General features: G+C 46.3%; 1 protein-coding gene across 1 annotated transcript; it reads left to right on the plus strand.

Moving 5' to 3' along the window:
• The first annotated feature begins 2001 nt into the window (after positions 1-2001).
• TAGAP (T cell activation RhoGTPase activating protein) lies at positions 2002-9002 on the plus strand. Its single transcript, XM_059835619.1, has 9 exons — positions 2002-2043; positions 2153-2206; positions 2798-2864; positions 4337-4509; positions 5293-5454; positions 5929-6038; positions 6711-6906; positions 7504-7621; positions 7825-9002. The coding sequence occupies exons 1-9, from the start codon at positions 2017-2019 to the stop codon at positions 9000-9002; spliced, it is 2085 nt and encodes a 694-aa protein (XP_059691602.1). The 5' UTR covers positions 2002-2016.
• Positions 9003-12778: the final 3776 nt, after the last annotated feature.

Genomic DNA, 12778 nt, shown 5'->3' on the forward strand with positions numbered 1-12778 from the left:
AATCAGTTACAGCAGTGAGTAAAAGATCTGTGGTAAATGCACAGGGCTGCAGAGTAATTGATTGAGATTCCTGGAAGTTTCAGCCCTAAACAAGTCTACAGACCGATGTCTCTACAGGAGCGTGGAAATGATGGGCCTCAGGAGGACTTGAAAGGTCATCTACAACAGGGGAGCTCTCCTTTTGACCTTCAGGACACATCTCTATCTAACCAAAAGTGAATTTTGCACCTTGGATTTCTGCCAGAGTTGAGCTGAGACTGCCTGTCCCTTTCGCATGACAACCCGGGGTTAATACTACAGGGCCCAAGTCTGATGTGGTTAAGCAAAGAATGGCTTTCAGGGTGAATTCAGCAGCGGACATAGCCAAAACGTTCATCTGCAAAGAGCTGTGCTACCACACAGCCTTGTCCCCTGCACATGTGCAATGAAGCATCCACTGGGGGAAGCAGTAAAGAGATCACAGTTTTACAAGCGTGTTTTCCCTCTCAGCCTGAGCCCCTCTTTTTCACTAGATCAAAAGACTGGTACCCAGGATACCAGGTTGTAATTTGCCTCTGTCAATGAATCAGTAGAACTAATATCATGCATTTAGCATCACATATTGTTGAATTTTCATAATGACCTGGTAGAGTGAGTACTGTTGTCCTTATGTTCCTGACATGCCCAGGTTGGGGGGGAGTCAGCAACAGACCCTGAAGAGGTACAGGGAGAGCAGAGGCATATTTTTTTCTGGATTTTTTGATCTCTTCAGTTGAATTAAACTTTATTACTTGGGCACATAATTCTTACTAAGACATATTTAAATCAAAATTTTTTATTGCATATTTTCATACATTAAGAAATTATTACATAACACCACTTCTCCTATAGAAGTCCAATGCTTAGATTCTCAAGAACTAGTTGGCACCGGCGAAGTGTGTGTCTACATCTGCTTGCAGACAGTAAACTGTTGCCATTAGTTTTTCAAAAGATATACAAAAACATTTCTCTGAATCTTGGCTATTCCACTCCCCCATCTTTTAACTATTCTTAGTGTAACTTGATCTGGTGGTGTGTCTTTAAACTGCAAAGTCTAAGGTCTCTGAGCAGTCAAAGGACAGACTGTTCCCACTGCCCTTTAATGGCAAGGAGAAGCTGCCCACACTGCAGCCCCCTCTGCACATCCCACCTCACGCTGGTGATGCTAGATGGAACCTTTACCTGGCAAGTGTCTCATCTTTTCCATCCATAACAGCTACAAGGGCTTTTTTTTTTTCTTTAAGGAAAAATAAGTAGCCTCTCTAAAAGGAAAGAGGAAGCCAGAAATTTCATACCATCTCAGTCCTGCCCCATGATGCTTCTTCCTGTTTGTGAATTTCCACCTGCCCCTTCTGCATATATAAGGCAGCACACATGCGGTAGAACTGTTTAGTTGCCTGCCTCTGTCCAAAGGATTAGTAGCAGTGGGGAGTGATGCTGTTTCTCCTTTCCTCTGCAGCTTGCGGGAGGTGAAGGAGCTCTGGCTGGACTCACTCCTTGGGTAAGTACTCCCTGGGATTAAATCTGTGGCGTCGCGGTTGAAGTCAGTGGAGTGCTCCAGACGCAGCTGTACAGAGACGTACAAAAATACAGAAGGGGGAGAGGTGCACCCACTGCTAAGTGTAGCTCGTGGGCAGAGCTGACTGAGTTGCTTAGCCTTGTGTTTGCAGATTAACAACACCCTCATGTAGCTGTCACCACTTGCTCATTTTTTGCATGGATTAAAAATGGAAAGCTGGTTTTTTTCTGTTTTAATCAAGAGGCAGATAAAGCAGCAGGGCTGAGTGCCTTCCAGAGAAGGGCTTTATGATTGACTTATGTGGCATATCTTGCTGGTTCAGGATCATACTTAAATGCTAGACTGGCTTGCAGGGGAGAAAGACAAGAAGGGTGCAGTTTTACAAAGCTCTTTCTTTGTCCATTCCCTGTTCAATAAACAGGCAAACAAAAGGACTGAAGGAAACCAGAGTGTCCAGAGCTCCCCCGATCAAACTCCTCATGAAAGTGTTAAGCAGCTGTAATAATGTGAGTGTCTTTATTTTTTCAGCTCTGTCAAGAGAATGATTTTGAAAAGCTCTGATTTCTAAACCATAGCATTCAATTACTCACATAATGTCTTTGTTTTCTTGCCTAGTCAAAGACACTAAATGCCGGGAATATGGAGGGTCTGATTGAGTGCCAGTCAGAGGTAAGCAGCCACTACATTTCTGCCAGTCCTTGTTGGGTACTGATGTGAGATATCTTAGCAAAGTGGGGGTGGCCCCTGTAGGAGCTGCCCGCTGCCTACCATTACCCAGGAGCTGGCAGAGCCCTTTGAAGGCAACTCTGTGCAGCACCATGCAGAAGGAGCTGGGAATTGCTGTCAGCAGCCAGTGCATTCCCTGGGCTCCTGGGGAGCTTTGCTCAGGAATCTGGCAGTCTCCGAAGCCATCAAGGCTCCCCGGAGAAGTTTGGGATGAAACCGCCAGTGCCAGGGGGGGATACAGAAGGGCAGGCTGTGTCTGGCTGTGGCCTCTCTAGATCAAAAGAGCAGCCTGAAAGAGCACGGGGTTGTGACCTGCTGGGCAGGTCTGGGGTGGCTGGCTGCAGGGTTTACCACAAACCCCTCTATTGGGCAGTGAGGCATTGTCAGTCCTGGACCAAGGCACCTCTTCAGCAGGTGTTAGGTTTGCTCTGGTTATTCCACGGAGCCTCCCACAGATTTCTGAGGAGCTGCAGCAACTCACTGGTGGCCCTTGCTGCTGGTGGCAGCTCTGTAACTCCAACACACTTCTTGCAGGCTGATGCCAAGAAATGCCCCCCGCTGGTCCCAGCAGAGACTGAAGACGGACTTTGCCACTCGACTGGTGAGTTTTAAAAATAAACTGAGGAACTGCCTTCTTATATAATGCTTGCAAGCTGGCGCTTCTGCAAAACCATCGGAAACTGCCCACTTCACCTCCCTGCAAGCAACCCACAGCCCTCCGCCCCATCCAGGACATGGCTTAACTGCTGGAGTGCCATTCACTTGCAAATGACCTCTTTCCCTTACGCTCAGTGGCAGAGGTGACAGTGTTGAGTGCCAGAGGTCTTGTATCCTTGTTCCCTGGTCCTCAGAGCCATGTTTCATTGTGTTCCCTGGCAGGGATGGGAAGTAAATGTGCTCCTTTCTCACTCGAGCATCACCGCTGAGGTGTGGCACTGCAAGCAAGTACTACTACCAGCAGTTGCACAACACACCAAACAAACCTTTTGGGCAGCAGCAACTGCACTTGTTTTCTCTCACCATGCAAAACCTCAGCATCTGTAAATAACCCAGAGGAGACCATTAGCAGGGCAGGGTCAGGTTTGGAGCAGACCATCATATCAGACCATTTTTCAGGAGTATCAGAAGCAAACATTTTATATGACACTATGATGTTAGGTGACTTTCTCATAGCTTTTAACCCCAGCCTACCAAGGACTTGTGCTAAACCACAAATACAGGTCCTGAGAACTCATCAGCGTAAGACGACTTCATTTTGGAGTACAAGACAAGTCCTTTATAGGAAATTTTCAGAAAGCAACTCCTTTAGAAAGCTTTCTAGCAAAAGTATCCCTCTCTCACTGTTTCTGAAAGGGAGAAAAAGCCACACCTCATCCCAATACAACCATCATCTCCAAATTCCTAGCACACCCTTCTCTTTAAGATGCAGATGCAAAACCTGTGCTAAGAGATTTCTGACCCTGAAGCCACTGAGACCCTACTGTGATGCTCCCATCCTCTGGAGCAAGTATCAGCTTCCACTGGCTGGCTGGCAGGGGCAAGCACTAGCTCTAGCTGGGCCACTATCATTAGAGCTGGCTCTGAAGCTGGCAGAGCTGGAGCCACGTGTTTTCATTTCAGCCTGTGAAAGAGGCTGAAAAGCAGGAGCCCCTAGTTCCACTCTTGCCCTAAGACTGGGGCACAGTCTGACCATGTAGTGAAAATGGTTGTCATTGCTGGCTGGCCAAGTAACATATCTGCCTTAGATAGTTATCACAGAAACCACTGCAATATCAAAAATCTCTATAAATGCTGTTATTTCTGTGCCTTGTATGTTCCCAGTCTCTAAGAAGAAACAGTGACTAGAATGTAAAAAAAAACCCCCAAAACAGGAAAGGTGGTGTCCTTAGAGGGATGGTTACAGTTTTACAGTTTAGACAGTTGTTTCCTTAGTAACCACTTAGTTGTCTTTCAGTTTCTCCCTGTTCAGTTTAAGTTGTTTCAACATATATCTCTGCACTGCACACAGATGAACGGCCATGTAGTGTGTCTGTGTTTTTTTAAAATTGTTTTTTTCTTTCCTTTTGCTTGCAGCAGATGCAACAAAGAAAAGAAAGAAGGTGATATCGCAGTCATTTACTCTGAGACGAAGCTCTACCAACGGGAATTCCCCAGGGCAGCTAAACTCGGGTGCCAAAATCGCTCTGTTTGGCCAGCCTCTGGCAATTATCTGTGGGGAAGATGACACACTGCCCGAACTGGTCCAGGTAAGCAAGGCTGGCGGTACAGTTATAATACCTCCGGCTTCCAGGGTGAGGCAGGATCCCCGGTACTTGCGCTGCAGCACCCAGGAGATGAGTGATTTTGGTGTTTCCCCTCCACACACACTTCTGATAAGCTCACGGCCCATCCCAGATGTAGACAGGGTCAGGTGTGCACGTTTTGTCCAGCCCACCCAACTTTCACTGGAAGTAACCTTGAGTGGAGACAACCCAGGACCAGGAATAGAAGATCTGCTCCTTAGCACAAACACCCATGATTCTACAGAAGTCATTTAAATGAATCTTCCAGCAGCATAAACTTCCAGGGATTTCTGTATTTCCCTGAAAAAAGTGTTCAGCTATGAACTGCCACCAACAAATACCTAAACACTATCTTCTGGATAAAACCAGTCTTGTGACAGTTCTCCCACTGAGTTGGCTTTTCCAATAGACAAGCTTTTGTCTCTTCTAAGCAATATTTGCTTGGCTTGGGAGGGAGAGGATTTGAACCAAGACTTAAGCCATCCCTTGTTTCCTTCTTGAAGGAAGCAGGGATGACTCCACTGAAGTTAGTGGAATTCACCAGTCCAAAAAGAGGGTGTGTGGGGGAAAATCAGTTTATTGCCCCTGTAATCTACTTGGATCAAGAACTGGATACTGACCTAATTAGAGCACAGTGTACCTCCAGACAACTTCTCTTCTGTTTCTAAAGAACTGTTCACTTGCTAAAGGACTTTCTTCAACCAAGTAACTGTTCTCCCATTCCTGTCTGGTTTTTTTCCCCTGCAGGATCTCCTAGCTATATTGTATAAGAAAGGACCTTCTACTGAAGGGATATTCAGAAAAGCTGCCAATGAGAAAGCACGAAAGGAGTTGAAGGAGGACCTAAACAATGGCAGGAATGTTGACTTGAAAAGCAAATCTGTGCACCTGCTGGCAGTGGTCTTGAAGGTGAGCTCCTCTGACCTGCAGCGGTGGGAGGGCATTGCTAATCTGCACGGGCCCACTTCAGTGCCCAGAGATGACATAGGTGGGACTCCAAGCTAAAGCCAGAGCGAAGCCAGACTATATGTTTCAGGCTTAGGAAAGTTTGGCGTTTTCCTTTTCCATCTGATTTTTGGTCCCACTTGTGCTGCTGATATCCTGCATACCCACGGGAAACTCACTTTGTTCTCCTCCTCAGCATCTTCCCCAGGGAGGAATACTGAGATTTATGGGTAAATGAAAAGCAGCTAAGAGCTGGGTCCCATTACTACACCAGTGTAAGTGTACTTAGGATGTTCTGGTGAACCCCACTGATCTGCCAGTGCTGATGGCCAGGTAGCTCAAGCCAGCCTGCCTCATAGTGAGCCCATGTCACAGTGATGTTCCCTCTGTGCTCAGGGGTAGTGTCAAAAGCCTCATCTAAATCTCTTGGCCTTGCAGGACTTCCTCCGAAATATTCCCTCCAAACTCCTGTCATCTGACCTCTATGAGAAGTGGATGCAAGCTCTGGAGAAGCCAAGCAAGGAGGAAAAAATTGAAGAATTGAAAGAGTAAGTTTTGCAACCAGGAAGTTTTGCAACCAGACCCAATGTGATGGAGTGGCTGGTAGAGGCCAATGACGTCTCCCAAAATCAAGAGTCTCACTTAAAAGCCTGTCATTTATATCAGCTTGCTATTGCTCCATGGGGTTTGGTTTAGAGGGCTTTAGCAGCAGCACTTCTGGCAGGTATCTGAGATGATTGCCCTACGAAATGACTAGCGTAGGAAGAGGAGAGAGGCTGCAGCGTCTCAGCTAACGTCGTCACTGTGCTGTGGGACAGGCACTGACAGGGAGCCTTCACATCTGCTGGCGCTGAAGTCAGGCACGTGGAGCCCACCGCCGTGTTTTGCTCTTTGGAAAGAGCAGATGTGGAGGCTGACCGGGAGTGCTTTGAAAGATGCACAGCGCAACCGCAGGCTTTCACAGGCCTTTGGGAAGCCTCCAGTGACATCTCCTGATGCCCCCTCATCTACTCAAGTCAAGACCTTGTAATTCAAGATCTTATCTTATAATTAACCACACGCTCAGCTCCTGTTGGGGATTTCTGAATGATACTTCTGCTAAGCATGCCTCTTTCTGGAGGAAGCGTCATCTGTCTGAGTTTAATTGAGACTTGCTCAGATAAAGAAGTAGCGGCTGCTGCACCATGAATTAATGTCACATTTTGTTTGTGTTCACGCAGGGTGGCTGACAAACTGCCTAAACCAAACCTCGTCTTGCTCAAGCACTTGCTGTCTCTGCTCCACCACATCAGCCAAAACGCCGAGACCAACAGGATGGACTCCAGCAATCTGGCCATCTGCATTGGCCCAAATATGCTGAGCCCAGAGACGGACAACACGCTCCCGCTGGAAGTGCAGAAGGAGATGAATGACAAGGTGTGCTGAACTCACCAAGCAGCCACCGCCTTTGGGGCAGCTCAGAGCCATCCATAGGGATCCCACTGCCATTGCAAAAGCTGAACAAAACAGCACCCCTGGACATGGGGGGTGTCCCTCAGCTCAGGTGCCTGCAATGTGATGGCCAAGGCTGCCCCTTGTCTCGCCTCCTCTGAGCAAAAGTAGCAGTTGCCCTGCAGTCCCTTATGTTGTGTCACAGCTCCTGAATACTTTGCACGCGGAGAGCAAGGGGCACCCGGTGGGCATTGCCACCCGCGGGCCCTCTGGACAGTGAGGCTGAAGCTGTGGCTGATGGCATTTTGTTTTTATTGAGGCAGATCAATTAGTATGCAGCATCAGGCCTCACCCTCCAGAGTGGACTCACCCTCTGACTTTAAGCTAGGGTTTTTGCCAAGAAAGGTTGGACCAGATGATCCTTGAGGTCCCTTGAAGCTGGGATTCTATGATTCTATGATTTTGGAAGAAACCACCCTGCTCTGTGTTGCCCTTCTTACAAAGACAGCAGGCAGGAGCAGAAAAGACTGTTTAATATGTTTTCAGCCCTTTTGACTGAAAGAAACTGTTTTCTGTGCGCAGGTGACAGTATTGGTGGAGTTCCTCATCAGCAACTGCTCAGAAATATTTGGGGAGGACATTGCTTTGCCTGTCTGTGCCTCAGCTGAGGAGTCACCGGAGCACACAGACAGTTCCACAGGTATGAGAACGGACTGGGGATGTCACAGACTGGGGCTGCTGGGCCAAATCCCTTAATTCGATATGGGAATACATCTGTGGAAACAGGGAGTTGCAGAGGGTTCAAGACACTGTTGCAGTGCTTTTCTACAGGAACTCTTTCCATATAGCTGCCTTTCATCCTCAGATGGTCAGTAAAAACTAACAGCTGCTTTCTCCCCACAGAACACCTATGTGCTGCTCATCAGAATGACTCTGCCTATGACAGCCCAGATCCTGAAGCGGAAGGTAGCCCCCATACCTCTCAGATGGAGCAGCCCAAAGGGAGGAGCTCTAGTGTGAGCAGAAGATATCCAACATGCATCTCTGCCCCTTTACTGACCAATTTCAGAAATGACATCAGCACGATGGACAGGAGGTACTCAGAACCAGACTTGTCCTTCCAGAACCGCCTTGAAGGCAGGATAAGGAAACAGAAGCTAAACAAAAGTGAGGACAATTTTCCAGTTCAGCAGAAACAGCTAGGGCTGGAGGCACTGGAGAAACGGCTTGCAATCTTACCTTCACAATTATCAACTGACTCTCTACCCAAAACATCCTCCAGTTGCTCCCTGGAAAGCTCTGATGGCTCCGTCTTCACCAGCTCCCCAGTAGTTTCACCCTCTAGTCCCAAAAAAAACTTTTTAAATAGGCCCCAGTCCTTTTCCACCAAGGCCACTGAAGACTGCAGTACACCTAGCAGAGATATCAAAAAGCATTCCATGTCGTCCTCTTTTGCAAACCGCAGGAAAACACTAATAAAAACACAGAGCTGGGGGCCTGGAAAAAACATGGGTTTTCAGAGAGACAGTTTCACAAAGAAAGAAGATCAGTTCTCCTGCAGAGTTGTCCAGGAGAACAGCCCTGATCATGACAAACCATTGCCTGTGGCGTATCAGCAAAGGCCCCGTTTCAGGTCAGCTGATGAAGTGTTCAGAGAGGTAGACCAGAGGAATCCTGGAAGACCACCCTCTTACGAAGAGGCTACTAAAAACTGCCTGGCCACTAAAGTTCCCTCTCACAGTCTCACGGTTCAAACTATGAGATTAAAGGTATCAAACCAGGATGCTTTGCCACCTCATCCATGCAGCAGCTGTGCACAGGACACAGCATATACAGCTCTAAGGGATCTACCCAGTGGCAGAGTTTCTGCAGTGAAGGATTCTGACGTGGAAACTGAAACCCTCAGCATCACTGTAGGAATAAACTCCCGTGTGAGTTTACCTGTGACCCCGGGAGTCTACCGATTGAGAGCCATGTCTGAATCCTGTCAAAAGAACAAACTTGAGTATGTGGCTCGGAGGTGCAGCCAGCCAGTTTTCGAGGTAGACCAGATCCAGTATGCTAAGGAATCCTATGTTTAAAAATCCTATCCCTCCTTTTTGCACTGTACAAAGTAAGTATTGTAAAAATAGACATCTTGCTCATCCTTTGTAAGATTTCACTTTCAAGAGACCAAGAATAAGCTAGCTCTGCGTGAACTGTTTTTCCTTGAGGCTGTCCTGAAGTGTCTGTCACCTTGACATGTCACATTCTTTCACCACAAGAGGTGGTGGTGGGGAAGACCTATGTATTATTATGTAAAAATGTAAGTGAATATGCTGTACATAGCCTGTTGTGTGGGAAAACTAGTTAGTAGTTGACAAATAGTGTTGTATTTGTATCCCTGAAAGGACAATTAAAAGGTTGGCAGGTCCAAGACCTGTTCCACCTTCCTTTTCTTTTCTGTATGGTCAAAGACTCCATGCCATTTGTCACATGTTGTGTGCCAGGCTGATGCAATGCTTTGCTGATTTTCTGCATTAAGAAGTGGGCTGGCAGTTACCCCAACTGAGGAAGAGCTGTTCTGTCATCAAGGCCACTTCAGGACTCTTCCATAAACCCCTTGTACCTGCTGCCACTCCCTCTTCCTGCTTGCTGGTGGTGAGAATGATCTGACCACTAACCAGCATTAGTGTTGTATACTGAGCCTGGGTTTAGAACCACCGAAGCCCTTCAAGGTCATTGTGGGAATGTATCAAGTAAACCTCATGTGGCCTGAGGTGCTTTTAGTCTAAATAAACTGGACAGGCTAAGTAGAAAGAAAGACTATCTTCAGCTTTGCTTTTATGAGGGGAAAAAACCTCAAACAACAAAAACTCCTTTAAGGAAACTTTCTGGATTCCAGCTTTAAATAGTTAAAGCTGCAGCTCATTTGGGAAAAAAAAAAAAGAAAGAGAAAAAAAACAAAAACAAAAAAGAAAAAAGAAAATACCAGGTGGTGTCCTTATAACCTTGTAAAAATGACTGGAAGTGCAATGTGTTTTTACATGTAGGAACTTGTTTTAGTTAGCACTTACCTTCCCTTTTATGGCTCAGCATAGCCTTGAACCAGAAGCAGGGAGAGTTTTGTTTTTCTCCTGTGTAACTTCACTACAATAAAACATTTTTCTGCATGAATGCTAAACTGTCCATCGTCTGTCTTTTAAAACACCCAGGTCCTACATGTACTGTACCTACTTGTATACTATCCTACAGGTACTGCAGGTCTGCTTGAATGACATGGCATATCTAAGTAGCTGGAAGGAAAGTAACTGACCAGCACTATCACTACTTTTGTTGTTGTAAGAGGCTGCAGGCTGGATTTTGGGAACAAATCCCTCTCTGTGAGGGAAACAAGTTACATTGCCATGTAACAGCAGTTATCAGTGAGGTGTAGAGGGAGCTGCAAAGAGGTGATGCTGCTCCAAAAGTGAAGCAGATTAGAAAATAGCATACCAGCATCTCAGGTATGATGCTTTCCAGGTGTAGGTGTTCACAGAAAACAGAGAAAGGGGAAGGGAGAGTGCCTGGCCTGATAGGAGCAATGATGTGAGAAGGACCATACTGGTAGGCTGCAACTAGAGAAAGTGCCACCTCACTCAGCCCCCTAAGCAGTGGCACTCGGCTTCCAAGCAAGCTGAATGAGAAGGCTCTGCTGCAAGCTGCAAAAAGCATTTGCCATTTTCTGGAATCTACAACTCCTGAGTCAGAATCACAGAATAAGTGAGGTTTGAGATCCTTCTGTCCAGCCCCCTGCTCTAGCAGGGTCAGGTAGAACAGGTTGCCCAGGACTATGTCCAGATGGCTTTCTAATATTTCCACAGATGGACACTCTGCAACATCTCTGGGCAACCTGTTCCCAAGTTTGACCATGCTTACACTGAAAAAGTGTCTCTTTGCATTCAGGTGGAATTCCATGTGTTTAATTTGTGCCCGTTTCCTCTTGTCCTGTGTCGAGTGGGAATGACAGCTTTCTTTTGCAAAAAACATAAAGGTATTGCTCTCATGGCAGAAGGAGTGTGAAGAGATAATCCGCATGCAGTGGAAAGGGTCAGAACCCACAGAACAGAAAACATGAACTTCAAATTGTACTCAAACAACAACACAGCTACTTCTATGGTAAGTGACTCATTCTTTTTGACTGTGACAAGACTAAGGATCCCAAGAAGAGGAACTGTTTGTTTCCTGTCCTGTAACCACACCAGAAAGCCCAGGGAGAATAAGCATGGTCACTTCACCAGAGATGAGGAGAGTCTCTCTTTAGGTCCAAGGTGTCCTAAGGCAGACATGACAATCACACTCAGAAAGCTTACCTGAGCTCTAAATATTCAATATAGATGAGCGTAAATCTTCCAGCTCCTGGATAAGAAAGTCCATTTGGAATTTCTTTTAAGGCACTTCAATAGAGAGAGAAAAAGGAAGATGAGCATAACAGAGAGGAGCTCTACACATTGTTAACAAACAAGGGGTAAGGTGAAGGACTTGTATAAAAGAGTGGCCCAGTCCCTCTCACCTTGCTCTTGCATTTCTTCAAGTCCGGGAAACACCATGATTAAACAAAACCTGAATGTAAACGGACCCCAAAAGAGATTTACTCCCTCATAACAGATAACTTTTGTCTTCCTCCATCTCTTAAGACTTGCCTGTTCAGTCAGTATTATTTTCATGTCACGTCCCTTCACACAAGGGATTTCTCTTCTATATAAGCACTTAGGAGGCCTCAAAAGACTAGAATGACACAGAAAGCAGAGAGCTTTGCTTTAGCACTTCCTTATCTGCCTTCAGCTCAGAAAACAGCTTTATGATGCTACCAGCCCACTGTACCACGTTCAAGTATCCAGCCCAACTATCCTGACCTCCAAAAGTAAGGCCCTTTAACTGCTATATCCAACAAGTGAATTACATGAGTGCCTTTGTCAATGCTGTCTTTGACTCCTTAGCCAGAAAGATCAAATACCCATTCACAGCTGGGTCATCTGGAGCTGGATTTTGGCACAAGAGCTGAATGATGACAGCAAACCTCCTATTCTCCACAGGTTACTCCATCATCAGTATTGCATCACTTGCTTCACACATACAATTTTCTAACTAAATTTAATGAAAACACTCTAAACATACACAGCATATAAGACTGAAAGAGGGGAAAAAGCAATATTAAAGCAGAAGATCCAAGCCATTGCTGTGTAAGGCAATGCTGGAGTTAAGGCTATTGATGCAGCCTGAATGCAGTTCCTTGTGTTTGCATCCTGCTGTTGTTTTCAATCACATGATGCTCTCTGTTCTTCCCCACAGGATGCACCTGCTCTGGGGAGGAACCAAGGTTGTGCAGCAAAGGAGAAAGTTTTAATTCTGGCATTCCCCAGCACGGCCTGCCTAGCAGGGCACCCGGGCTTTGGACATATGGCTATGTCTGAATTTCTAGGGTTTGAAAGAGCTAACAGAAGAACAAAGGAGTTCCTCATGGAGCAACAGGCTCCTCTCCTTCCTTTCCCATGTTGTGCACTGGATAGTTGCAAACTCTTGTTCTCTGCTACTTGAATTAGAACAGCAACTTACAGCAAGGGCACATTGTCATCAACGCTATGGCCAAACATTAGTGAGAGCTGAGAGAAATTCCATGCCTCCAGATTTCACAAACATTCTGACTGTCACTCATGTGCAGACTGTAGACATGGACACTTGCATTTAGTTATCTGTATCCAAGTATTTATGTGAGCCTGTGTCTCACCTTCTGCACAGTCTGCATTTGAGTATCTCTCTGGACTCCTGGGACTGAGTTGAGCGCGGGTGGAACACAGTTGCCTGAAAGTAGGTGTCTACAATCATTTGGGTATCTTAG

The sequence above is a fragment of the Gavia stellata genome, chromosome 2, assembly GCF_030936135.1.
Source record: "Gavia stellata isolate bGavSte3 chromosome 2, bGavSte3.hap2, whole genome shotgun sequence".
Classification (NCBI taxonomy): Eukaryota; Metazoa; Chordata; class Aves; order Gaviiformes; family Gaviidae; genus Gavia; species Gavia stellata.